The sequence below is a fragment of the Oncorhynchus mykiss genome, chromosome 5, assembly GCF_013265735.2.
Source record: "Oncorhynchus mykiss isolate Arlee chromosome 5, USDA_OmykA_1.1, whole genome shotgun sequence".
NCBI lineage: Eukaryota > Metazoa > Chordata > Actinopteri > Salmoniformes > Salmonidae > Oncorhynchus > Oncorhynchus mykiss.
Window position 1 is genome coordinate 18,978,083 of NC_048569.1, and position 27,183 is coordinate 19,005,265.

At 43.4% G+C, this 27,183-nt stretch overlaps 1 protein-coding gene across 5 annotated transcripts in view; it reads right to left on the reverse strand.

Annotated features, from left to right (window-relative positions):
* The window catches only part of LOC110522815 (collagen alpha-1(XI) chain-like), a 135,960-nt gene that overhangs the window by 15,572 nt on the left and 93,205 nt on the right, over positions 1–27,183 (reverse strand). For all 5 annotated transcript variants that reach the window (XM_036977004.1, XM_036977003.1, XM_036977002.1 and 2 more), the window contains exons 25-57: positions 26,744–26,788; positions 26,398–26,451; positions 24,970–25,014; positions 24,506–24,559; positions 21,504–21,611; positions 20,298–20,351; positions 19,863–19,916; positions 18,759–18,803; positions 18,492–18,545; positions 18,324–18,368; positions 18,139–18,192; positions 17,914–17,967; positions 17,761–17,814; positions 16,590–16,787; positions 14,238–14,291; positions 13,513–13,620; positions 13,093–13,200; positions 8,301–8,408; positions 7,976–8,083; positions 7,777–7,830; positions 7,459–7,566; positions 5,166–5,219; positions 4,694–4,801; positions 4,410–4,463; positions 4,212–4,265; positions 3,836–4,051; positions 3,294–3,347; positions 2,989–3,042; positions 2,472–2,579; positions 2,200–2,289; positions 1,982–2,035; positions 1,269–1,533; positions 752–864 (exon numbers count right to left, since the gene is read on the reverse strand). In XM_036977004.1, the coding sequence (XP_036832899.1) occupies positions 752–864; positions 1,269–1,533; positions 1,982–2,035; positions 2,200–2,289; positions 2,472–2,579; positions 2,989–3,042; positions 3,294–3,347; positions 3,836–4,051; positions 4,212–4,265; positions 4,410–4,463; positions 4,694–4,801; positions 5,166–5,219; positions 7,459–7,566; positions 7,777–7,830; positions 7,976–8,083; positions 8,301–8,408; positions 13,093–13,200; positions 13,513–13,620; positions 14,238–14,291; positions 16,590–16,787; positions 17,761–17,814; positions 17,914–17,967; positions 18,139–18,192; positions 18,324–18,368; positions 18,492–18,545; positions 18,759–18,803; positions 19,863–19,916; positions 20,298–20,351; positions 21,504–21,611; positions 24,506–24,559; positions 24,970–25,014; positions 26,398–26,451; positions 26,744–26,788 (2,790 nt within the window). The remainder of the gene's footprint in view (positions 1–751; positions 865–1,268; positions 1,534–1,981; positions 2,036–2,199; positions 2,290–2,471; positions 2,580–2,988; positions 3,043–3,293; positions 3,348–3,835; positions 4,052–4,211; positions 4,266–4,409; positions 4,464–4,693; positions 4,802–5,165; positions 5,220–7,458; positions 7,567–7,776; positions 7,831–7,975; positions 8,084–8,300; positions 8,409–13,092; positions 13,201–13,512; positions 13,621–14,237; positions 14,292–16,589; positions 16,788–17,760; positions 17,815–17,913; positions 17,968–18,138; positions 18,193–18,323; positions 18,369–18,491; positions 18,546–18,758; positions 18,804–19,862; positions 19,917–20,297; positions 20,352–21,503; positions 21,612–24,505; positions 24,560–24,969; positions 25,015–26,397; positions 26,452–26,743; positions 26,789–27,183) is intronic.

The following is a 27,183-nucleotide window of genomic DNA, read 5'->3' on the forward strand; positions in this document are numbered from 1 at the left end:
CATGCATAACCAACCAGCAGCAAATTCCTCTCTGGGTGCCTGTCACCTGCCATAACCTATTTCAGGTGACTGGGCCAGGGACGACACTAGGCCACTGACACTTACCTGGAGGATAGTATGACAGAACTGTGTGTGTGTGTGCGCGCGTGTGTGTTTGTGTGTGTGGACATGTGTGTGGAAGGGAGTCTTTGACTCTCTGTTGACAGTGAGGGACTGCCCCAAATATATTCTTTGTCATCATGACATGTCAGTAGTGTGTAACACCAAGGGCCATACATGGAGCTGCTGCCCCTAGGGGCTTGGAGGACCATGTGTATTACACTCATAGCAGTAAAGTAATAGTGATGCATGAATGTTACATATATGAGTGTTATGTGATTATGCAGTAGTATCAGGAGAGAGGTATATATGATTTATATGTGTAGTAGTTTGCCTGGGGCCAGGGAAGAATAAATAAATATTAACTTATCTGCATCATACAGTCAGAGTTATTTAACCTGTCAATCAAATGGGGAATAGTTGACACTTGACAGAACAATGTATAAAAAAAAATGTATACACACTTTTTCAATCAACCAGAAATATCACTGTGCCACGCAGGCATGATGCATTTTAATCATTTGTATTTCCCTCATTATATACACCAAAACCTATAAAATGTGTATGGTTCCGGTTTTTAAGATGCATTTCTATCACTGGCTCTCAAAATGTGACTTTTACCAGTGGTGAGTGTAAAAGCACCATGACTTACCCCTTCAGACTTCTTATCAGGGTAGATACAGCTCTCTCCTCCTGCTGTGAAGTTGCAGTGGACCTTGAAAGAGTCCCTCGAGCAACCCTGGTTGGGGTCGATCCAGTATTCACCTGAAAATGACAAGAAATGGAGGGAGGGAGAAAATGGGGAAGAGGGAAAAGAAAGAGGGGAGGAGAGAGGGAAGGAGGGAACCTTAACAATTAGAAACCTTTTCATCAGAGATCATTCAATGTTTAAATTAGCATGATTTAGCATTCAAAGGAGAGACTATTCTATACCCCATATCATCAAATACCAATCATATTTATAATCATATTTCTCTATCACATTTAAATCCATTATAGTAGTGACACTTGGTCCTTGACCTATATAAAATAGCCCCACCTCTATGAAAAAGATGGCTAGCACCAGCCACCTTTTCCAAACAAGTTTCAAACAAGATTATTCCTGGGCTTCAGCACCGAACTTAGTAAGACTTCAGATTTAGTATTTCAGATCTCAAATCGATGCCCACCGTCGGGGAAGTCAGGGTGGCAGAGCTGCAGGTCCTTGCAGGTGCGGGCGGGGTTGCCCTGTGTTCCCAGTGGGTGCTTCATCTGCTCAATCTCTAGCTTGAGGGAGTTGAGGGATCCGAAGATCTCCTCCATTCCATCGTCGTAGTCCTTGTAGTTGGCATCTGCATTGGCATCGTCCATCATCTGGCTGGCATCAATGTTCCTGCGGCTCCGCTTGGGGCTCGACTGCATGGGCAGCGGGTGGATGACATCCCCAGGAGGACCCTATCGGGGTGGAGAAGGACAGAGAGGGGGAGAGGAGGAGACAGGGAAAGAAGAGGGGGGTGGAGATGAGGAAAGAAGAGGGCGGAGAGGGGGAGGAGGTGAGGAAGAGAGGAAGAGGTGAGGAGACGGGGAAAGGAGAGGGGGAGAGGAGGAGACAGGGAAAGGAGAGGGGGCAGAGATGAGGAAAGAAGAGGGGGGAGAGGGGGAGAAGGTGAGGAAGAGAGGAAGAGGTGAGGAGACGGGGAAAGGAGAGGGGGAGAGGAGGAGACAGGGAAAGGAGAGGGGGCAGAGATGAGGAAAGAAGAGGGGGAGGAGGAGAGAGGGAGAGAAAGAGGGTAAGAGGGAAAGAGGGAGAGAAATGGGAGAGCAATGTTTTAGTCAGGGTAAAACTACAAAACCACAAAACAACAACATGTAATGACATCACACAATCATGAAGATAACTTACAGGAGGCCCAGGTTGTCCAGGAACACCAGTCTCTCCCTTGGGACCAGTTTGACCCTGAGGAAGACAGGAAAGAACACAGCATCATACACACAGCCTCTATGGACAGTAGGACATGGTTTAGACTTTAGAAGCCCATATACACAACTTATATGGACAGTGGGACATGATTTCAAGGGGACAGTACGACATGGGACATGGTGGATTGTGGGGACGCTTACCGATGACCCCTTAGCTCCTTTAGGACCAGGAGGACCTGGTAATCCTGGAGGTCCCAGGGGACCAAGAGGACCCGAGGGGCCAGCAATACCCTGGGAGGGAGAGAAGGAGAGAATAAAGACAGGAAGGAGAGAAGAGAGGCTGAACAAACCACACTTGACTGTGTTGACTTGATATGATTAACTGTATTATCAGACCAAACCACAACATGTCACTTATTATTAGGTAAACATCGCTCAATAATCATGTTAACAACAGTTGTAGGTCTACTAACATTGTCTCCTTTGGGTCCTGATGTCCCCTGGGGGCCTGGCAGACCTCTGTCACCCTTCTCTCCCTGCTCTCCTGGGGGCCCGATCAGACCGATCAGACCAGGGTGGCCCTGAGGAGAGGAGAAACACAGATCAAAACAGGCATCAATCATCAATTAATTACTCACATCAATCTGCCTGTCAATCAATCTCTCTTCATATATCCTTAGTGTGATGACTCACTGCCCTGGGGCTAATACCAGATACATAATCAATAGGTTTGAACACCGAGCCGTCAGTTATCATTCACTTGAATGTGTATAGTATGGAATATACAGTATCTCCATTGACAGATTTCAAGTGTATCCCTATAGAATTTTAGACATCAACATCATTAGCAATGGAAGAAGATCAATACAGTATGTGACTTTTAGCCATGCATGCAACAGGTATGTTCATATTTGACTGTAATAGTTGACTCTCCGGTGGGTCCAGGTACTTGTTGTCAATAACCTACTGAAACAGGGGGGTGGGTTTTACCTTTTCTCCCTTAATGCCAGAGTCTCCCTTCAAACCTGGTAATCCTGGAGGACCCTGTGAGGGAGAGAGGAGGGAGAGAGGAGAGAGAGAGCAAGAGAGAGGGAAAGAGAGAGAGAGATGGACATAATATGGGAGAGTTGTAGTGGAGAGGGATGGAAGGAAGGGGGTAGAGAAGTAGAGAGGGAGGTAGAGTAAAAGAGAGTGAGGACATATAACATTACATGTCTGACCCAATAAGACAAGCTACTGTGAATCCTGTGACATCTAATGACCCGGGTTTAGGGGTTAGAGGTCAGTTGTCTCACCATGGGTCCAGGGGGTCCGTCGGGGCCTGAGGAACCTGGAAGACCTTGTTCCCCCTGCATGGAAACATGATACGAATCAATGCTTTAAGCCACTGATCTTTACATACAATATAAGGGTGGCAGGTAGCCTAGCTGTTAGAGCATTGGGCCAGAAACTGAAAGGTCGCTGGTTCTAATCCACCGCCGACAAGGTGAAAAATCTGTGTGCCATTGAGCAAGGCACTTAACGCTAATTGCTCCAGAGTCACCGCTGATAATGGCAGACCGTGGCTGTAACCACACTCAGGGGGATAAGGAAATACACATTTCCAATATACAATTGTACACGTATGAAATAGGACAAATGTAAGCACCCACCTAATTATTATTACAATATTGGTATTATTCCCTTATGCTTATATTGTGTGAATGAGAAATAGCTTTTGTAAGATCAGTCACTATACTCATCTATGAGTGTTGTAGTAAACTCATAGTTACTGTCCCTAGTTACTGTAATAGCTATGACACAAAGAAATGAAAATATTAAACAATGCTGTACTTACAACTGGGCCAGGGATACCTCTGAGACCTTCAGAACCTTGCTTGCCAGGTGCTCCCTGCGGACCAACGGGGCCTGTCTTTCCCTGTGGGCCCTCCAGACCAGACTCTCCCTTGGCTCCCTTCTCTCCTTGCCTGCCCTCGGGTCCAGTTGTACCATGGGGGCCTCTCTTTCCTGGTGGGCCAGAAGGACCTGACTCTCCGGTGGGTCCAGGAGAACCCTAAGAGATGAGAAAGGATAAAGTACATGATCAAAGTGCTAAAAGCTCTTGTACAGTACTTCTATGTTTACTGTAGTTACCTTCAGATATGAGAAATTCTCAGTTTGTTAGTGCTTGTTGGTCGTTAGACAGATGTAATAATACGTTAGGTGAGACTCACAGGTTGACCAGCCTCTCCGTCGTCTCCCTTGTCACCAGGAGGACCGTCTAAACCCTGGCAGGAGGAGAAAGAGAGACATGGTGAAATGACACTGAATGGATAGGGCACAGTGTGGGATTTTTTACATTTCAATAGGTGCCAAAGCATTACAGAAACTGGATGCCAAAACAATGTCATTGTAACATTTCAGTGACTTACAGCCTGTCCGATCTCGCCAGGGGGACCAGGATCACCAGGGAAACCACTTGGACCCTGGAAATGAAATCCAACAAAATGCTCAGCATCTAGAGTGACTCTAGAGACAACTTAATAACCCTAGAGACTACATCTTACTTTGCCTTCCACTGACAATTAATTACAAATCCATAACATCCATTGGAATACATTCACATGGCAGTAACGGGACTCAACTGCAATCAATCAACCAATCAATCAATGAACTGTGATATGTGATTCTACAGAGAAGTGTAACCAGGACTTACAGGACTTCCTTTAGGACCGTCATCTCCAGGGGGACCTTTAGGGCCAGGGGGTCCAGCAGAACCTGCAGGACCGGACTCTCCCTTCTCTCCTCGCTCTCCTCTTGGGCCCTGTGACAGTGGGGCAGTGTTTTAGTGTGTCAACAGTGTGTTAGTGTGTAAACAATGTGTTCATGCCTATGCCCAGTAGAACTGTGCTTAACACACTCCATGTGGTTGGTGGGCTTTCTTCTATAATGGTTTTAATTACAACCTTGTTGAATTGATTCAGTTATTGTTACAGTAATGGTGAAGAGGAATAGCCTCATTCTACTGTTTTGTTATAATAAATATATGAATCGGTAAGTTGCTGCAGAATAATTCCTTCTCTCCAATGGAGAGGCAGTGAGTGGGAATTGTAGTGTGGTGTTGTGGGGCTGTGTTGAAACAGTCGTTCTGTTAGATGATGATGTGAAGATGCTGTCGGTTCACTTACAGGTCCGCCAAGTTCTCCCTGAAGACCAGGCTCTCCGTTTTCACCTGAGTCACCCTGAGAAAGGAAGAGATAGAGAGAGAGATAGAACACGAGAAAGAAAACAATTCAGAAACGGTAGTGAACCAAAACAACTCTAAAAATCATATTTACAGTAAACCCAATGTCCTGACGCCCCTGGGGAATGAAAGAGATGACACCAGCGGTTTCAATCCATCACAGCCAGTCAGAGCTGAGCCTGGAGCGGGCAGAGAGCAGGCGACCTCTGGGTCCTTCTTGGTCTACTCCATACATCTTCCACTCTCCCTCCCTCTCTCCCTGCCTGTCTTATTGGGTAGCGGGCTCAGGCTTCAGGCCCTGTTGTTACTCACTGTCACATAGGCCCCGTCTTCACAATCAATCAATCAATCATTGGGACAAACGGTGGACATGTTCCTAGAGACAATGTTTATCTAACCCTGGTCTGTAATGGGAGGGACAGGGCAGCAAACTGCTTGGCCTGATGGATTTGAATTGAACTGTACAGAGCTGAGCCAAACTGGGCCCAGTGTGCACTGGCCTAGCTCTAGGTTATCATACCCATCCATAGCCTTAGTGAGCATCTGGCCTCTTTCCCAAAGCACTTTTGTTTCTGTCAGGATATCTAGTCCAGGCAGCAGGGCAGAGAGAGCAGAGCAGAGAGAGAGGCCTGTTTAAAAGCATGAGTTATTCTCTCTCCTGTACTAAGCTTTTTATACAGTCCTGTGTCTCTCTGGGAAGCCTGACTCCACATAGGGGCTACATACCAAAATGGCACCCTATTCCCATAGGGAGAGAAAGAGAGAGATAGCGGGAGAAAGAGAGAGAGAGATTGCAAGAGAAAGAGAGAAAGAAAAGAAAGAGAGTAAGAAAGAAAAAGAGAGAAAAAGAGAGAGAAAGGGTGAAAGAAAAAGAGAGAGAGAGAGAAAGAGAGAGAGAGAGAGAGAGAGAGGGAGAGGGAGAGAGACATCGAGAAAGGAAGACTAAACCACTGCTATAAAAGCAGCCAGATCAGCTCAGATCAGATTAGCCAGAGACAGGATTGTAATTGTGGTGAGCTAAGCTTTTGTTTGAGGACGGGATGGATGTGTGCTCCCAGGGGGAAGACTCTCAGGGGGCGAAGGTCATTCCATCGATGGGCCAGATAAAACAAATCAAGCCATCATTGCAGTAGAAAGTGCTGAGAGCGTTTGGTGGACAGTGGGGCTGGTGGGTGCCAAGACAAAGCTTTCACAATCAAACAGCTACCTCCGATCGTCTGCCCCTGACGGCGAGCAAAACAACAAGGCTTATTTTGTAAGAGCTGTTTTAAATAATACATTCAGCGTCTCCACAGTCACTTTGAGTATTAATTCACACTTCTACTCTCTCCAGCGACAATACTGTTGAGGTTGAAAACACTACCATTAAGCTGTGTGTGTGTGTGTGTGTGTGTGTGTGTGTGTGTGTGTGTGTCACTCACACTCACTTGAGAATGAAAATGAGCGTTTCCAATTTCAAACATGATCTATTGAATAGCCACATCAAATATTGATGGTGACAAAAGCTTTGCAAAGAGGATGAGTGGTGATCTGAATAATTGTACTGAAACTCAAACTGACAATTGGACCTCTTGCACAGTAAGAATATCTGTCTCTTGATGCTACTTTAAACCACAGTTACAATGATAGATGAGACACCTTCTACCTCTGAGCTCAGCAACAGGGTAAATAGACGTTGCCATCTACTCTGGACTGCTGTGAACTATGGGGATTTTATGTGCAGTAACAGATGGCATAACGACTATGTACCTCAATACTGTCTGAGTCCTCTGCTAAGTAGATCTCTAAGTACTAGAAGACCCATCGTAGATTAGGAGACCCATGGTGAACTAGGAGACCCATGGTGAACTAGGAGACCCATGGTGAACTAGGAGACCCATGGTGGACTAGGAGACCCATGGTGAACTAGGAGACCCATGGTGAACTAGGAGACCCATGGTGGACTAGGAGACCCATGGTGGATTAGGAGACCCATGGTGGACTAGGAGACCCATGGTGGACTAGGAGACCCATGGTGGACTAGGAGGGTCATGGTGGACTAGGAGGGTCATGGTGGACTAGGAGAGTCATGGTGGACTAGGAGAGTCATGGCTTCCAATGGGGTCAAGAGGACTAGGTCAAGTGTAGGAATCTTCAGAAAACTATGGAAAGGTTCTACCATAGAAATATAATCAATTTTGGATTGTATTTCTATGGGTTCTACATTGAGGTGAAGGGTATTAACAGGTGGACCTTACCTTCTCTCCAACAGATCCAGGGTTTCCAATACCACCAGGAGGTCCCTGAGGGCCGTCAGCTCCTGGGGGTCCTGAGGGGCCTCTGGGGCCAGGAGGACCGGGAGGACCCTAGGAGGAAAGGAGAAAAAGAGTGATGAGTCTACTGTCATCACATAGAAATAGGAATAAACTATCATCATATAAATATAGGAAACCGACAGTGCAAAATGTATTGTATACAATCCCTATACATACACTCAATACTGGTACATTAGAATTCTGCTCTATTTCATGAAATTCTATAGCAATATTGCATAAGAGAATAGTAGGAACTCTTACCATCTGACCAACGTCTCCGGTTTCTCCTTTCTCGCCGGCCGGACCTGGTAATCCCTGCAGTCAGACAAGATAATGACGTCAGTCACAATGACAACAACAGAAGCCAATGAGCCCTGGGAAAAATAAATCCACTACATAGGGAAAAGGGTGCCATTTGGGACATGTTTAGACTGTCCCTGGTTCTGATTATGGTTCTGACCTGAAGTCCCACTGGGCCAGGGGGTCCATTGAATCCTCTGGATCCTTCATCTCCCTTCTGGCCAAACAGACCCTGCTGACCTCTGGGACCGGGCTCTCCATCAGCTCCCTACACACCCGAGAGAGAGAGGAGAAGAGAAAGGGAGATAGAAGGAGAAAGAGAGAGAGAGGGAGGGGATAGAATGTACATACGTATGAGAGTAAGGGGTAGAGAAGAATTCGATTTTGAACTGTGGCATAGACCAGGTCAAGAGACTGTGGCAGGAACAGGAAGTGACATCATATCCAATGAACTGGAGGGTGAAATGGTTTGGTGGGATACTTACAGCAGGACCAGGCGCCCCAACCGGGCCTTGGGGACCAGTAGGACCAGGTGGACCATGCTCTCCTTTGTCTCCTTTGCCTCCCTTCTGACCTGGCTCTCCAATCTCTCCCTGGTGATAGAAACAAAGACAACCACAACAACAGTCAACACAACTCAATGAATCCTATTGAGTTAACTCACTTTAATCCTGTTGAGCTAGTGTTCAGCTAAATTAAGATTGGTATGTGAGTAAATGCTTGGCAGGGAGATAAGAGAGGTTTTAGGGCTTTTTGTTGAGTATATGTCATTGTTGCCTTCAAATATCATTCAGTGACACAGTGTCAGAACTAGGAGTCACATAATATATGTATTTATTTATTTTATTTAACCTTTATTTAACTTGGCAAGTCAGTTAAGAACAAATTCTTATTTACAATGACGGCCTACCAAAAGGTAAAAGGTCTCATGCCGAGGACGGGGGCAAGGATTAAAATGTTAAAATAAATAAAAAATATATGTCACGGCGTAATGAGGATCGGACCAAAGTGCAGCGTGGTAAGTGTTCATGATTTTATTTGATCACAAAACACTCAAACAAAATTAACAAGAGGAAAAACCGAAACAGTTCTGTAAGGTGCATAAACTATACAGAAAACAACTATCCACAAAACACAGGTGGGAAAAAGGCTGCCTAAGTATGATTCCCAATCAGAGACAACGATAGACCCTGATTGAGAACCATACCCGGCCAAAACATAGAAATAAAGAAACTAGAATGCCCACCCTAGTCTCACCCTGGCCTAACCAAAGTAGAGAATAAAAGCCTCTCTATGGCCAGGGCGTGACATTATAGAACAAAACAGAACAAAACACACATCACGACAAGAGAAACAACATAACACTACATAAAGAGAGACCTGTAAGACAACAACTTAGCATGGCAGCAACACATGAAAACACTAGAGGTCGACAGATTAATCGGAATGACCAATTATTGGGGGCCGATTTCAAGTTTTCATAACAATCGGAAATCGGTATTTTTGGACACCGATTTGGCCAATTTTTTAATATTTTTATTATTATTATTATTATTGAATCTTTATCTAACTAGGCAAGTCCGTTAAGAACACATTCTTATTTTCAATGACGGCCTAGGAACGGTGGGTTAACTGCCTCGTTCAGGGGTAGAACGACAGATTTTCACCTTGTCAGCTCGGGGGATTCAATATTGCAACCTTACAGTTAACTAGTCCAACACTCTATCCACCTGCCTCTCATTGCATTCCACGAGGAGACTGCCTGTTACGCGAATGCAGTAAGCCAAGGTAAGTTGCTAGCTAGCATTAAACTTAAAACAATCAATCAATCAATCATAATCACTAGTTAACTACACATGGTTGATGATATTACTAGTTTATCTAGCGTGTCCTGCGTTGCATATAATTGATGCGGTGCGTATCGTTGCTCCAATGTGTACCTAACCATGAACATCAATGCCTTTCTTAAAATCAATACACAGAAGTATAAGGAGTATTAAACCTGCATATTTAGCTAAAAGAAATCCAGGTTAGCAGGCAATATTAACCAGGTGAAATTGTGTCACTTCTCTTGCGTTCATTACACGCAGAGTCAGTGTATATTTAGGCCGCCTAATTTGCTAGAATTTTACATAATTATGACATAACATGGAAGGTTGTGCAATGTAACAGGAATATTTAGACTAATGGATGCCACCCCAATACGGAAAGAAAAAACGTCTTGTTTTCGAGATGATAGTTTCCGGATTCGACCATATTAATGACCTAAGGCTCGTATTTCTGTGTGTTATTATGTTATAACTAAGTCTATGATTTGATAGAGCAGTCTGACTGAGCGGTGGTAGGCAGCAGCAGGCTCGTAAGCATTCATTCAAACAGCACTTTCGTGCGTTTTGCCAGCAGCTCTTCGTTGTGCTTCGAAGAATTGCGCTGTTTATGACTTCAAGCCATCAACTCCCGAGATTAGGCACGTGTAACCGATATGAAATGGCTAGCTGGTTAGTGGGGTGCGCGCTAATAGCGTTTCAAACATCACTCGCTCGGAGACTTGGAGTGGTTGTTCCCCTTGCGCTGCATGGGTAACGCTGCTTCGAAGGTGGCTGTTGTCGTTGTGTTCCTGGTTCGAGCCCAGGGAGGAGTGAGGAGAGGGACGGAAGCTATACTGTTACACTGGCAATACTAAAGTGCCTATAAGAACATCCAATAGTCAAAGGTTAATGAAATACAAATAGTATAGAGAGAAATAGTCCTATAATTCCTATAATAACTACAACTAAAACTTCTTACCTGGGAATATTGAAGACTCATGTTAAAAGGAACCAACAGCTTTCATATGTTCTCATGTTCTTAGCAAGGAACTTAAACGTTAGCTTTCTTACATGGCACATATTGCACTTTTACTTTCTTCTCCAACACTTTGTTTTTGCATTATTTAAACCAAATTGAACATGTTTCATTATTTATTTGAGGCTAGATTGATTTTATTGATGTATTATATTAAGTTAAAATAAGTGTTCATTCAGTATTGTTGTAATTGTCATTATTACAAATATATTTTTCCATAACCGGCCGATTAATCGGTATCGGCTTTTAATGGTCCTGAAAAATCATAATCGGTCGATATCTAGAAAACACAGCATGGTAGCAACACAACATGACAACAACATGGTGGCAACACAACAAGGCAGCAGCACAACATTGTAGCAGCACAAAACAAAAACAAATATAGTGTACTGATAACTGCCAAAATAAAGGAAACACCAATATGGTGTTAGGCCACCACGAGCCAGAACAGCTTCAATGCACCTTGGCATAGGTTCTACAAGTGTCTGGAGCTCTATTGGAGCGATGCAACACCATTCTTCCACGAGAAATGTCATTATTTGGTCATTGTTGGTGGTGGTATAAAACGCTGTCTCAGGCGGTTCAATTGAGTTGAGATCTGGTGACTGAGACGGCCATGGTATATGGCTTACATCGTTTTCATGCTCATCAAACCATTCAGAGACCACTCGTGCCCTGTGGATGAGGGCATTGTCATACTATGGGGGCATAGCCATGGTAGCCAAAATAATGGCCTGCCCAGCATTTTTATACATTACCCTAAGCATGATGGGATGTTAATTAATAGTAATAATTTATATAATTATAAATATATATATAATTTTGCCCAAACAACTACCTCTTTCCCTACTGTATTTATTTTATTTTATTTATTTATTTTGCTCTTTTGCACCCCATTATTTTTATTTCTACTTTGCACATTCTTCCATTGCAAATCTACCATTCCAGTGTTTTACTTGCTATATTGTATTTACTTTGCCACCATGGCCTTTTTTTGCCTTTACCTCCCTTATCTCACCTCATTTGCTCACATCGTATATTTACTTGTTTCTACTGTATTATTGACTGTATGTTTGTTTTACTCCATGTGTAACTCTGAGTCGTTGTATGTGTCGAACTGCTTTGCTTTATCTTGGCCAGGTCGCAACTGTAAATGAGAACTTGTTCTCAACTTGCCTACCTGATTAAATAAAGGTGAAATATATATATATATTTTTTAATGATTAATTAACTCAGGAACCACACCTGTGTGGAAGCACCTGCTTTCAATATACTTTGTATCCCTCATTTACTCAAGTGTTTCCATTATTTTGTCAATTACCTGTATATGTAATATAATAATTATATAATATATATATATACGCCATTTAGCAGACACTTTTGTCCAAAGCGACTTACAGTCATGCGTACATACATTTCAGTGGTCCCAGGAATCAAACCCACTACCCTTGTGGTACAAGCACCATGCTCTACCAACTGATCTACTAAGGACCACATCCCAGAAGGGGTTTGTCATCTATATGTGGCAAACAACTAGCAGCCTGTCACGGATTCCATTCACAACTTGTTTGCACTGCATTTGCACTGTAAAATCAGAACACCAGAACGTCACACTGCTCCGCATACTCAAATGCGTCTGCAGTCTCTAGGTGTTTGAAATGGTGGGAAAACATTGAGTCAGACTTTTCCTAAGCCAGCCCAGAGGATGCTTATTGCTTCTGAAACAACATTATTCTACTCTCCTTAACTCCTCTTAATAAAGCCCTTGGAGTTATCCTCCCTGTTCCGAGTGTGAAAGGCCTTATAATGAGCCTGTGAATGTTAGTGAGATCCTCTTTGTGTGTGTCTCTCGCTCTCTTTCTGAATGTCAAATACCTCAGTATTCCCTGTGTCCCCCAACACCAGGAGAAAGAGACTAAGGCCAGTTAACAACTAAAGCAGCATTCCTCCAAGGATAAAATATTAAATTACAGCTGATCTTCATACAAATGTTTCTCTCTCTCTCTCTATCTCTCTCTCCCTCTGTCTCTCTGTCTCTGTGTGTGTGTCTCTGTGTGTGTGTCTCTGTGTGTCTCCTGTCTGTGTGTTTGCATACTAATAGCAGCTCCTCTCTCTACCATCTGAAACCTACAAATGATCGACATAACGGGTTCAGCTATCTGTCAGCTGGAAAGACTTAAAGACGTGTCAGTCAGAGCCAACTCTGCCTGTCAACACCCCTGAGGAAAGAGAGGGTCATGAGAGAGGACAAACACGCCCTGCCTTTGATATAAATCATCATGTTGAGTATGTTTGTGTGTTTGAGTCAGAGAGTGATAGACATTTTGTTTTTATCTAAGCTGCTAAGTGTTCACTTTTATATAAATTCACACGCACGGAAACACACACACACACACAAACACATACTACTCTCCACTCAGTGGGCCAACCCACCTTGTCTCCATCCTCTCCTGGGGGTCCGAGAGGTCCAGCTGGGCCAGGCAGACCAACAGGTCCCTGGACACCATCTCTACCGGCGGGGCCTTGGGGTCCTTTTTCACCCTATAGCACATTACATTACAGTACATTTCATTTCACTCATTTACCAGACAACTCTCATCTGCAGACTTACTAAACTGCAGGGTTGAAATCAATTCCATTTTGATTCAGTCAATTAAGGATGTAAACCCTTTACTTCCTGAATTGACTGAATTAGAATAGAATTGACCCGAACACTACTGTACAATAAGTCGATTCAAACGAGGAGGCTGAGATATACAGTGGCTGAGAGAAATGTGTTTGTTTTCTAACAACAGGGTTTATGTTGAAACTAGTAGCATGGACAGAACCAGGCTGAACTGAACTAGGTCTTACCGGTCCACCCTTCTCTCCAGCGGGTCCAGGGGGTCCCTGAGGTCCTGGTCGTCCAGGGAGACCGGTGGGTCCGGCTGGGCCAGCAGGACCACGCTCACCAGGGGAACCCTAAAACACAGAGAGACACAGTCAGTGTAAGTCCCTACTAACAAGTCTTGTACTATCTTTATTCAAAGCCATATACTTAGAAAGTTGGGCCAATTTGAAGAATTTGAAGATTTTTTTATATTGTTCTAATTCTACTTTAGTAACATAGCATTGTTTAAATATTCCCCATGTCATGTTAATGGGGCGCAAGCATGGCTGCCACAGAATGTTGCTCCCCATCTAAACACGTCTCTGCTTTTACAGTACTACCCCCATTACAGTACTACCGTTATACCTGTAAAGGTGCTGTATGTCCCTGGAGAACTAGTTACTTTTTTGATAACATATTTTGATATCTTAGGGTAAAATCTTAACATCAGGCAAATCTACTAAATAGGTGGAACCTAACTAATGAATGAACTATGAATATTGTTATAACATTATGCAATGCATGCTGGTACAATTGATGAGCTATAAACATCGTTCGCAGTGCGTGTGCAAAATAAAAAAGAGGGAAAAGAGAGAACTAGAGAAAAACACAGAGAATGATAGAGAGAGTGATAAAGAGACAACTACTGATAGGGTGTGAGGGATGAAGAGAGAGTGTTGGTGGATGTGTGCTCATCAGCCATACTCACAGCAGGTCCAGGTGGGCCGTTGGGGCCTTCATTCCCTTTCAGGCCGTGAGCCCCCTGTAGAGAGAGAGAGAGAGAGAGAGAGCGCGAGAGGGAAGCAAATCTTTAGAAAACAAACATGTTCTGTGATGGAAGCAGAGTACATCTCATCCTTCCTTAACGCCGGGGCGGAACCCCTCTATCTATCCAAGAATCCCCCCACTGTGCTGACAGAGGATACAGGCTACTAAGGGAAGAAGCTGTAATCATGAAAGCCTATGTGAACTCCTCATGTTTACACAAGAAAGGCAACTAGCTCTAAAATAAATCTGATTGATTTGAATCTTATTCATCCCAAAGATAAGACAGAAATGTGACTAGTTTCAGTAAACTAGGTGTATGTCCCGCGTCACTACTTCACAGGAGAGGCATTGCAACGTAAACATTATTTTTTTAATAAAAATGTATTTTTTTGGCAGAAATGCCTTCTGGAACATGTGAACTTTCATATGCCTTAATAATAAACTTTTATGCCATCTGTAAATACGAATAAAATGATGAGCCTAGTTAGTTTAGCCACAGAAAAAGACAGGAACCTTCCCGCTAGCCATGATTGGCTGAGGTAATGGATGGGCTAGACATGCGGAGAGATGAGTCTGCCATGTAGCACACTTCCGTCTATATCATGAGCTGGTTAGTATGTGTAGGTAATCCTTTCTAACGTGTCTTTTTTGAGAGATATGCAAAATAGTTGCTCTCCACTTTCTGTAGGACTGAGTTTTGAAATCAGTGGATTGCCCGGTGGAAGCAGAGTATGATAGCTAAAATTCTGGCATTTGATTGCAAATATGCGGAGGGAGTCAAAAAGCGAACATACTGTTAGAAGGCTATTATATAAAACACCTGTATCTGGATTACATCTTCAAACTAAGGGCAACTATGGAATCTGTGACAAGAGAGGGAGAAGCGTTCATCCATGTGAATTAGGAAGTCTAGCTAGCTACATTTTCAGATATTATACGTTTACAATTTTGTCAGAAAGTTGTTTTCATTGCAAATTAAAGCATACTGTTAGCTAGCTAGCTAACATTAGCAGGCTGGCTCACTAGCTAATGTTACGTGTATGATGTGTTTAGTAAAATTATTTGTATCAGAGCCATTTGCTTTGCTTGTTATAGCCTAATGTTAGATAGCTAACATTGAACCTAGTTGGTTAGATACCTGCATATTCATGCAGGGAAGTAACGTTATGAGTTGGGATTATGGTTCATTGTTTAGCTAGCTAGCTAGCTAGCTACAAGTCTAAACAAAATACTCCACTATGGAGCAACCATTTCACTGTACCATTTACACCTTCTGTATCCTGTGCATGTGGCAAATAGTCTTTGATTTTATAGTGTGTGTTTACCAGAGACGGTAATGTGAAGAACAACATGCACCGAAGTCAAATTAGTATATAATGTTAGGCCCACAAGACCGTGTCCAAGTTCTAAAATTCTTAGGTAGAATGCCCTGCTTTTATTTCATCACACTCACAACAGTAAGATATTTTTTGTAATTGGCTCGCCATTAACTTGTAAATAATGATCTTGTTGTGAGTTTATTTTGCTGTAATAATAAATACAAATTAGCTAAAGTTAAGACGTTGTCAGCTATATGTTATGGTCATTATTTGAACTGGCTAGCCAGCTAACTTAATGTTAGATAACTAGCTAACAAGCTATAAACAAACCAAAATATTGTTTAGAAAGTTGCTTTTAGTTGCCTGGTCTGCTAGACTGACATACAGTATACTAAATTAATTTTTAAATGGATGGGTTTATTGGTGTTAAAATACACCGTTTGTGCTATTTTGGAGCACCAGGCTGCTGATGTCATGCAGCCTGTTGTTTTTGTGTTTATACTTTTCATAACGACAACGACAAGTTTGATGACGGACGACAATAGAATGTTCATGATGTCACTGCGACAACTGTCTACAGACATGTCAATAGACGTAGCATAAATCAGCCTTTAGTCTTGAAATCTTTGGTTGTTTTGTACACTACCATTCTCACTCTGTTTAGCACATGGCCTCACATGTGAATCCTTAAAGAGATGGGTGGGGCTAAGGCTTAAGAGGGTGTGGACGATGCTGATTGGGTATAGACAAAAGATGAGCTCTCCAGTAGGTTTACCAAAACATTCAAGGCCCATTTTCTCAAAAGTGGGGTTAAGTTTATCAACTTTCAAAGCATAATTACTTTCCTATTGTACCTCAACTGTAGTGTATGATATACCATTTTGTAGAGTCTTTTATTTATCCAATGTAAAAAACACAATTTAAAATGTTGCTATATAAGACATCACACATGATGTGAGGTGTGTGCTACTCACCACTGGGCCGGGCAGACCTCTCTCTCCTGGGAACCCTCTCAGACCAGGGGGACCATCCTTACCAGCCGGGCCAGCAGGACCGGGGTCACCCTTAGCTCCCTCTTTACCAGCAGATCCAGGAAGACCCTGCTCACCGGGTGGGCCTGGGGGTCCTGGATGGCCACGCTCTCCCATTGGTCCAGTCTCACCTGTGGGGCCCTGTGGAGGGAGAGAGAGAGAGAAAGAGAGAGAGAGAATATGAATGAGACAACAGTGTATCAGGGTGTCTGTACAGAATGTATGAGTACAGGGTGACAGAGCGTGGGTGAGTGGAAGGCCAGAACCCCCGAACCGCTAGTCACTCCCGGAAGGCGTCTTCCATCTGCCAGAACAACATCATCGATACATGTAATGTTCTCAATTAGCATTAGGAGAAAAGCTCTGGGTGGAAATGGCTGTTAACTGAGCATGCATAATGAATAAACAGCCAAGTGCTAATATCTAAGAGGATAAACAACTCTGACAGTCATGCCTACCAGATATAGACAGGAGGAAAGCCCTTCTGTCAGCACAACAAACGAGGCAAAAACTCAACCTAAAACTCACTATGACTTTATTACGACACCTGTAAGTCATCCTTATGTGACTCTTACGACACCCTAATGACTGCTAACTGCACATCCTACCCACCATCATCTTAACCTTAGCCTAGGTAAGAGATAAAAAAAACTAATGGTGTGTTTGAGAGCCCTACTGTCGCTAATCAGTGTTCATTGATATGCATTGCATAACGTGTGGGCATTCGTGTGGGCATTCGTCATTTACAGTACATGATTTTGGTGAGGCCTAATTTCTTTCCCTAACTGCATCTAAGTTAGATGAGGACTGACAAATAGGAAGTGTTCTGTCTACAGAGTTATGTCACCGCATTGACACAATGTGAGTCACATCAAGCTACTCATCAGTGATAATAAACTAATCCTACACACATGATCTCTGCACGTCTATTTGTCGATGAAGCCAGTCCACTGAAATGTATTGTATTAGGTGGTGTGTGTCACAGAAGATATGACATAGTGGGGTGTGTGTGTTAGTATTGCGGTGGTATGTTAGTATTGTGGTGGTGGTGTGTGTGTTAGTATTATGGTGTTGTTCGTGTCTTAGTTGTATGGTTGTATGTGACAGAACTCACCTGAGGTCCAACCACTCCTGGGGGTCCAGGTGGGCCAGTCTTGCCTTGGAAACCCTACGAGGAGAAGAGAGAAGAAGAGCAGTAAGAAGATGGTATACAAGGTTCAGGAGACTATGACACAGGTGTAGGATGACAACAACACTGTGTACTCACAGTCTCTCCTCTCTGTCCAGGGTGGCCGGGCAGACCATCTTTCCCAGCAGGTCCCTGAGAAACACACAGACAGAAAACCCCAGAGCTGCTATACATATACACGTAGAGTACAGATTGGGTCTCAGAGAAACCAAGCATACCAGTAAACACTATAGACAGACTAACACAAAGAAAGGCAGTATTTTGTGTGTGCCATTGTTGTGTTGTAGGTTTTGTTTGTCTTACGGGTGGGCCCTTTGGTCCGGGGAATCCTGTTGGTCCTTGAGGCCCTGGAAGACCCTTAAACACACAAGCAGACGATACAATCAATCAACCAATCAATCAACCAGTGATCAATAACCACTATTGGAAATGAATCAGGATGATATAGATTAATTGGTGTTTGAGGTGAAGGATGCTCCAGTATATACCCTCTCGCCGGGAGGTCCTGGGGGGCCATCACTTCCTGAGGTACCCTGGGAGACAGGAGAGAAACAGGAAGTGGTCAGAAGGGACTCAGCCAATGATAGACAAGATCATACCACTGTATGACAGTGAGGCACTTCATCGGCCATGTCAGATCAAAGACCCTGACTCACCTTTGGTCCAGCTTTTCCTGTTGGTCCCCTTGGTCCCCTCTCTCCACGAGGCCCCTGGGAGAAGAGGAAGAATAAGAGGAGGAATGTGAGGAGGGAGGAATACCAATAAAGACAGTAGAACCTCTGAAGATATCCTTCACCAATAGAGAATTTTCTCCTTTCATTCACTTAACCTCCTATTGGGGGTCAAGATAACCCGGACACAGCGTTGTCATGGTTAACTCTATTGCCTGTGGATAGTGGAGGTCTAAGGGGAAGCAGACCTACCGTTGGTCCTCTCTGTCCTCTTGGGCCAGCCTTCCCTGCAAGTCCCTGTGAGGAATCAGAACACATACAGAGGTCAGAGGTCACAAGTTGTCATGGTAATGAATTTGAGACTACCCTGACTACCCTGACCTATCTAACCTATCAGATGAACTAAACCTGTACTAATCATTAGATTAGTCCCATTCCCACTATCACCATTGCTACTTCAACTAACATTTAGACGTATTCCTCATTCAACCTTGGATAAGAGTGTCTGCTAAATGACTTAGGTACATTTATTTAATGTTTATATAAGTTTCAAATAAGAAAACAACTTTCAATTTTTGAAAATAAAACTAGATAAATGGGTTTAGATATCCTAAACTGTTGTTTGGCAAGAGACCATTGAGGTACATCTAGAAAACAACACTAAGCCATATTTCCATGATTTCAGAGCAACATGATACCGTATCCCTGACTGTACGTCAAATGAATAAAGAAAGGAATTATGGCTTTGTGGGTTTTAGATTTACAAATGACAGCAATGAAACTAATGTAAATGTGACGACCATCGCTCTACATCAGAGCGTTAAGGGTTCTGCTACATAAATTCTCATATTTCTGCGATAGAAGACAGAAAGCCTTGTGTACCGTCCGTCGCTCCACACTCTGTGACAAACCATTACTCTCCAGACTAAACTAATGACCCGTCTCTTTAAAAGAAAATGAAATATTTTGCCAAGTACGGTTCAATTTGAAAAATGACCTTTGTGGCGCTTTTCAATGCTCTTAAAAAATGGGTTGATGTGAGGACGGTAATGAAGAAGAAATACAAGTGTGTTTTAGTCCTTGGATGAATCTTCTTCCCTTTGACTAAAACTCCCTGGTGTTTCGAATTAGCACTAGAGAGAGAAAAAACCCTGTCTCCATTGATCCGATTCAGTATTGATCCAATCCTCTCAGGGGTGGGTTGAATACTAAAACTACAAAGTGAAATGCACTTAGCTGGCTCGCACATCCACAGTAGGTTGTTTTGTAGGTGTGTAGAGTATAACTTGAAACTTAAGGAAACTAATACTAAATACTAAGTACTAAAACTTTGACAGGAAATGTTCTCTGACGTACCCTTGTTCCTTTCTCTCCGTTGGCTCCGGGGAAACCTTGGAATCCCTGAGATCCCTGTGTTGAGAGAAAGAAGAGAAAGAGAGAGAGAGATTAAATCCCAGGTTAATCAGAGGTTAGGAACAAAGATGTTGTGTTGTGTAAAATAAAAGCACTGCTGTAGGCAGTAGTGATGCATTGTGGATAGCGGTTGGGCAGTGGGCGTCTGTCTGACACCAAAAGGGTAAAAATTCCTTCCTTTTGGTGTCAGACAGATTTGGGAGGTTCAAACATGTGCCCCCTGCCTGCGTAAGAGTGCTGCCCCGCTGGCCCGTCAGACAAATCAGGTCATCACTAACGCCATGTTCAATCAAGGGCTCTTCAGAAGCGGCTCCCAGAAACATCCACTGTAATAAAGATAGAGAAAGAGAGGGACCTGGGGAGGAAAGGGGGACTTACCTTTGGTCCTGGTCTTCCTGGATATCCTGGCAACCCTGGAACACCCAGTTTGCCCTGTGGGCCAGGAAAATCAGAACACAGTCAAACATCGGTTCTGTATGTATATCAGTCAATAATCATTTTGGATTTATTTATAAAGTCCTTTTTACATGAACATACATATACTGTAGAGTGACTATGGTTGTGTGTAATGGGTACTGTATTGCTGAAACAATCCTCTGTACTATCTCTTTAGATCCTCAATCTATCTCCTCCAGTCCCCCTATTCTGGGTCAGGCCAATGTGAAGCCAATCTGTTTTGTTTACACCCTGGTCCTGCTAGACGTGGGCGGGACGTGGAAAGAGGAAACTGGCTCTCTCCATGTTCCACTTCTTAAAATAGAACTCCCCAGAGATACTCCTAAATGATTCTGATTCCCAACTACATAATGAGAGTAGAGAGAGACACTGTACTGGGGAAAAGTAAATAACTATTTTAAGTCTTGTAGCTTCTAAAATAACTGTCCTTGTTTTAATGAACAGAAAATAAGGTCACTCCAGAGTTTCACCGGTTATGGACCAACCATATCCTAAACATAAACCGTTTAAGAGCAGGTGGCAGGTAGACTGAGAAGTTGAGAAGTTGAGCGGTGGTCTTCAGTACTCAACTTCCGTTCCATGTAACTTAATGGAGATTTGGTCACAAGAATAATGGCCTTTTTAAAGTATGAGGAGTTGGTCACAAGAATAATGGCCTTTTTAAAGTATGAGCCTTGGTCACAATAATAATGACCTTTTTAAAGTATGAGCCTTGGTCACAATAATAATGACCTTTTTAAAGTATGAGGAGTTGGTCACAAGAATAATGGCCTTTTTAACGTATGAGGAGTTGGTCACAAGAATAATGGCCTTTTTAAAGTATGAGGAGTTGGTCACAATAATAATGACCTTTTTAAAGTATGAGGAGTTGGTCACAAGAATAATGGCCTTTTTAAAGTATGAGGAGTTGGTCACAATAATAATGACCTTTTTAAAGTATGAGCCTTGGTCACAATAATAATGACCTTTTTAAAGTATGAGGAGTTGATCACAATAATAATGGCCTTTTTAAAGTATGAGGAGTTGGTCACAATAATAATGACCTTTTTAAAGTATGATGACTTGGTCACAAGAACAATGGCCTTTTTAAAGTATGAGGAGTTGGTCACAAGGACAAAGACGACTCACCTTTTCACCGTTGGGTCCAAGAGGGCCAGCATCTCCAGGAAGACCGGAGCGACCCTTGGGCCCCTCAGGTCCGTCCTCACCTCTGGGTCCAGCAGGTCCCAGCTCACCCTACAAAAACACATATAACCAGGTTGTTCAGGGGTATCTCATATAGTGTCATACTATTTCTTAGAGTATTATGTTGTATCATATCCTAGAATCACGTGGCATTCCATGTCGTGTATTTACCTATCGAGTAATACCATATCTTTTATATTGACGCAGTGTGTCATGCCACTTTAAAAAGCTATGCTCACTTCAGGTCCAGGCCTTCAGACTGCACTTCCATCCTCACATCATTTCACTCACTGTTTATGTCACAACACCTGCTCTCACAGGCCCAGCAAACTGCAATACCAGATCCATCCAATCACTGTTTCAGTCATGACACCATCACATCCTCACATCGTTTCATTCAGTCACTGTTTCAGGCCGTGACACCATCACATCCTCACATCGTTTCATTCAGTCACTGTTTCAGGCCGTGACACCATCACATCCTCACATCGTTTCATTCAGTCACTGTTTCAGGCCGTGACACCATCACATCCTCACATCGTTTCATTCAGTCACTGTTTCAGGCCGTGACACCATCACATCCTCACATCGTTTCATTCAGTAACTGTTTCAGGCCGTGACACCATCACATCCTCACATCGTTTCATTCAGCCACTGTTTCAGGCCATGACACCAATTTGTTCCAGTCACTATTTCAGTCATGACAGCTGCTCCTCCAAGTCCAGCCCTCCAGACAGAGTGTAGCAGGTCAGTCTGATGCTCTGTTGCTGGTTAATGAATCAAATGAGGCTGCTGAGGCTGCTGTCTGTCAAGCTGACAGATAAGAAGCCTTTTATTGCCTTTAAGTGTGTTAATCCTCTGGTGGGTTAGTGGCACTGAGGCTGCTACTTGGCAGCGCACAGCACGTCTCTAAACAGCAGGGTAAAAACTGTCTCTGACAACCAGCCATTACCAGTCCAACCCAGTGGACCGTGAACGGACCCCGTACACTCGCCGTAACATACACACAGGCACTCAATCACACTTCACACAAATGCACTCACTTAAATATGCACACACACACGCACACACAGTCATCACAAAACTCTCTTATCCACTCACACATCAACTCATGCTAAAAAGCTCATCAAGCAGACTCTCTCTAACACTCACACTCATAAGCATGCAACACACACTCATAAGCATGCAACACATACTCATAAGCATGCAACACACACTCATAAGCATGCAACACACACTCATAAGCATGCAACACACATTCATAAGCATGCAACACAGGGAGACATTCAGATTCCGGTCCATGCTGGGCGCCTCCTGCCTCCTCTCAAGTAGAGGGCCCATTCAAATCTTCTTCTCTTCCCTCACTCCCAAATAGTCCTCTATTCCCCCTCTCTCAAATCCTCCTCTCTTTCCCCTCTCTCAAATCCCCCATATCTCCTCTCTTTCATCAGATGCTGCTACATCTCCAGAGGAAGACAGACTGAAGCCCCTTGTCTTTTTCTCTCTCTCCATTTTGAAGTGGTTTAAGCTCCTCATGGATTTTCTCCTCTCTCTCTCTCTCTCTCTCTCTCTCTCTCACTCTCTCTCACTCTCTCTCACTCTCTCCCACTCTCTCTCTCCCACTCTCTCTCTCCCACTCTCTCTCTCTCTCTCCCTCTCTCTCTCTCTCTCTCTCTCTCTCCCTCTCTCCACTCCTCTAACGAGGGCCTGGTCAGGATTGAGGGTGTTGTGTTTGAAGTTAGGGTCAGAACTACTCCTGTTGAAGGGGTTTTAAGGTGACTTGAACAGTCTAAAGTTAATCTCTGACTGTCGCAGTTAGTTTGGACAGGGATTCTATTTCTGGGTTTACCTGACAGTTTTCTGTCCTGATAGAGGTAGAGGGTGTTTGAAGAGTGGCATTGAGAGAAAAGTGGAGGGTGTTTGAAGAGGAGCATTGAGAGAAAGGTAGCGAGTGTTTGAAGAGGGGCATTGAGAGAAAGGTAGAGGGTGTTTGAAGAGGAGCATTGAGAGAAAGGTAGAGGGTGTTTGAAGAGGAGCATTGAGAGAAAGGTAGAGGGTGTTTAAAGAGTGGCATTGAGAGAAAGGTAGAGGGTGTTTAAAGAGTGGCATTGAGAGAAAGGTAGAGGGTGTTTGAAGAGGAGCATTGAGAGAAAGGTAGAGGGTGTTTGAAGAGGAGCATTGAGAGAAAGGTAGAGGGTGTTTGAAGAGTGGCATTGAGAGAAAGGTGGAGGGTGTTTGAAGAGGAGCATTGAGAGAAAGGTAGGGGGTGTTTGAAGAGTGGCATTGAGAGAAAGGTAGAGGGTGTTTGAAGAGGAACATTGAGAGAAAGGTAGAGGGTGTTTGAAGAGGGGCATTGAGAGAAAGGTAGAGGGTGTTTGAAGAGGGGCATTGAGAGAAAGGTAGGGGGTGTTTGAAGAGGGGCATTGAGAGAAAGGTGGAGGGTGTTTGATTGAGAGGAAGACACACACACGCATGTACGCACACAAACACAGAAACTCTCACTTGCCAGAGCTGGCAACAAAGACAGTTACAGTCAGTGTTTGCTCATTACCCATAATTCCACAATAACTTCAGGCCATAAGGGCGGGGGGCAGACAGACAGTAGGGGATCAATACCATCGACCAGTTTAAGTAAAGGTCACCTCCCATTGGACCAGAGGACTTAGGATCAACTCCGCACTGGCCAAAATCATCAGCCAATGACAAATAGCTTAATGTTTTTTTCTCTGAGGACCCTTTTGCCCATTTTTCAAAGTCAAACTGGGTTTTATTGTACCCTTCATCATAAGCCTATCAAAGGCACACTAAATCCCTGACAGATTGAGCTCAGAGATGATGGAATACATTTCCGTATACTGTGTTAGATATAAATGTGTTCTGAGACGTACGTCCAGATATGGTTGACGGTATTTGACAAAAACTCGAACAAAAGATAAATGTCTCACCCTGTCACCCTTGATTCCCATATCTCCCTTGAAGCCAGGGAATCCATCTTCTCCCTGAGTGAAAGAAAGAAAGGAAGGGGAGAAAGAAAAGGTGTTGAGAATGTGGTAATTCATTTTGGAGAGCAGTGAAAAGCCATATCCGCCCTCACAAAGGCATTCACAAACACATATACACACATCACACACACACATAAACACACAGCTGTAACATTGCTTTTGGCTGTTCATGTTGCCATAGAAACTCTAGATCTTATTTTTCCCAAATAGTAGTAGGCTAGCCTGATATTTATGGGCATTGACAACGTATATTATCGTCCTTCCCATCATCATCATCACAATCATCTTCATCCGTATTATCAACATCATCGTCATCACTATCTTCATCATCACCACATATGGCCAACACATTTTATATGACCACTGACAATAGGGAGAGATCAGACACACACACACTAATTTCTTACCTTTTCACCCTTTCCTCCTTTCAGGCCTCGTACACCGTCGGCTCCCTGGTAGACAGAGACAAAGAGAGAGAGAGACAAAGAGAGAGAGAGACAAAGAGAGACAGAGAGAGCGAGAGAGAGAGAGAGAGCGAGAGAGCGAGAGAGCGAGCGAGCGAGAGAGCGGGAGAGAGAGAGAGAGAGAGAGAAAGAAAGAGAGAGAGCGCGAGAGAGAGAGAAAGAAAGAAAGAGAGAGAGCGCGAGAGAGAGAGAGAGAGAGAGAGAGAGAGAGAGAGAGAGAAAGAAAGAAAGAAAGAAAGAAAGAAAGAAAGAAAGAAAGAAAGAAATAAATAAAGAAAGAAAAAGAGAAAGAAAGAGACAGGTTAGTGAACATGTCTGTCTGGAGCACACCACTTTAGAGCAATAGATCATCAACCAGACACTACCAACTGGGGCTTCATTAGTATCAACACTCTGAACTGGAGCTGAAAGCTAAAAAATATTAACACACTTTCAAGTAAGGCTGAATGATAACCAAGTTTGCAGATCTCACGCTCTATAAATAAAGTGAATATGATCTCTCTATAGGAGCTCTAAGCTATTATACTGTGGTGGAATACTATAGTATAGAAGCAGAATTGATGGTGACCTGTGGTACATTGACTGTACTTTCATTAAACCAGCATCAGTCACAGAGTCTATTCTCTCTAAAACAGAGACTATCAGAGGGGAAGAGTTTTAGAGAGCACACACCAAGAGCCATGAACCAGAATCATGCACCAGCGTCACACAAACAGTCAGTGGGTGGTGTAATTATTTGACCCCTTAACCCCTCTCTGCAAGGGCCATTTGATGTGAGTCCTCTAGCCTTCATGTTTCTCTGCTCTAAATGAGCTAGTCATTAGTGAGGATCAAGAGGCAGTGTGATCACTCCCAGGGTCGTAGAGAGGAGCTGAGGCTACACCCACCAGCCCAGAGTTATGAGCTTTACATAGATTAACATCAACACTTAATAAACAGACTCCAACTACTCTGTCTTGGTTTAGCCACGCATCGTGTGTATATATTAGCCTAATTAAGTACTTCTGGTAACAAAATGTAATTAGGGGAAACCAGGTTTACAATTTACTATAATATTGACTATCTATCTGCATGTCACAGATGGGTTTTGTTCAGCCAAAATCCTACTTGTTGAAAAAATAGGTCTGGTCCAGTATGAAACATCATAATTGCAAACTAGACCCATTTCACTGAATACAAAGTGCAATTTCAGTCCCATGTTCTACATTGGCATTTAAAAAAAGACAGTGGGCCCGAGGATTAGACTGTTTAACCTAATGACAGACCAGACCAATGGGAGAGTTACACTGATACCATGTGACTTTCAGGAAAGGAAGTGTATTAGGAGTGAATTAGGACTGTCGGCAGATGAGACTGGGGCGTAAAACTCACCTTCACGCCTCGGGGCCCGGGATAACCGATTGGGCCTTGGGGGCCTGCGGGACCCTGGAGGAAGATAAATGCGTGGAGAGATGCTTGTAACAGAGAGCCATTTATATTAATATAAATTAAATCGACAAATACGTCTGAAGAATGAGAGAGAGAAATACAGTGAGTGAGAAAGAGTGAGGGAAGAAGAGAGAGAGAGAGAGAGAGAGAGAGAGAACAAAGAGCAAGACCTAAAGTAAAAGTCAAAAGGATCCTGATAAACAGATCCTGATAAACAGATCCTGATAAACAGATCCTGATAAACAGATCCTGATAAAAACATAATACCCATAAAGAGAGAGAAACTTACCAAATGTCCTTTCTCTCCGTTGGGTCCTTCCTTGCCAGGGTGACCCTGTGAATTATTAACAGCAACATTAATGGTGGTCCTGGGATAATTAGCACTAGATCATAAATACTACACCACTCTCCCTATTACATAGGGATTATTAAGCTGTAAAACCATCCCAGGATGTAGGATAGTGAAAAAGGCCATTTGGAATAAAAGCCTTCAGAGTTCAATCTCATTTGGGATTTCTCCTTAATGCCCAGCGTTATACAAGCACTATGGTCTACTGTAGAACCTCTTAAAGAGAAGGGCTTTCCGTCTCAATACTCCTGGAAGAACACGCACACACGCAGGCGCACACATACACACACACAAATACACACAAACTACTTAGAATGTCGAGTAAAAAAGGCTTGAGGTAAGTTGATTGTGCTCCCCTGAGATAAGAGAGCTGTGTCCAC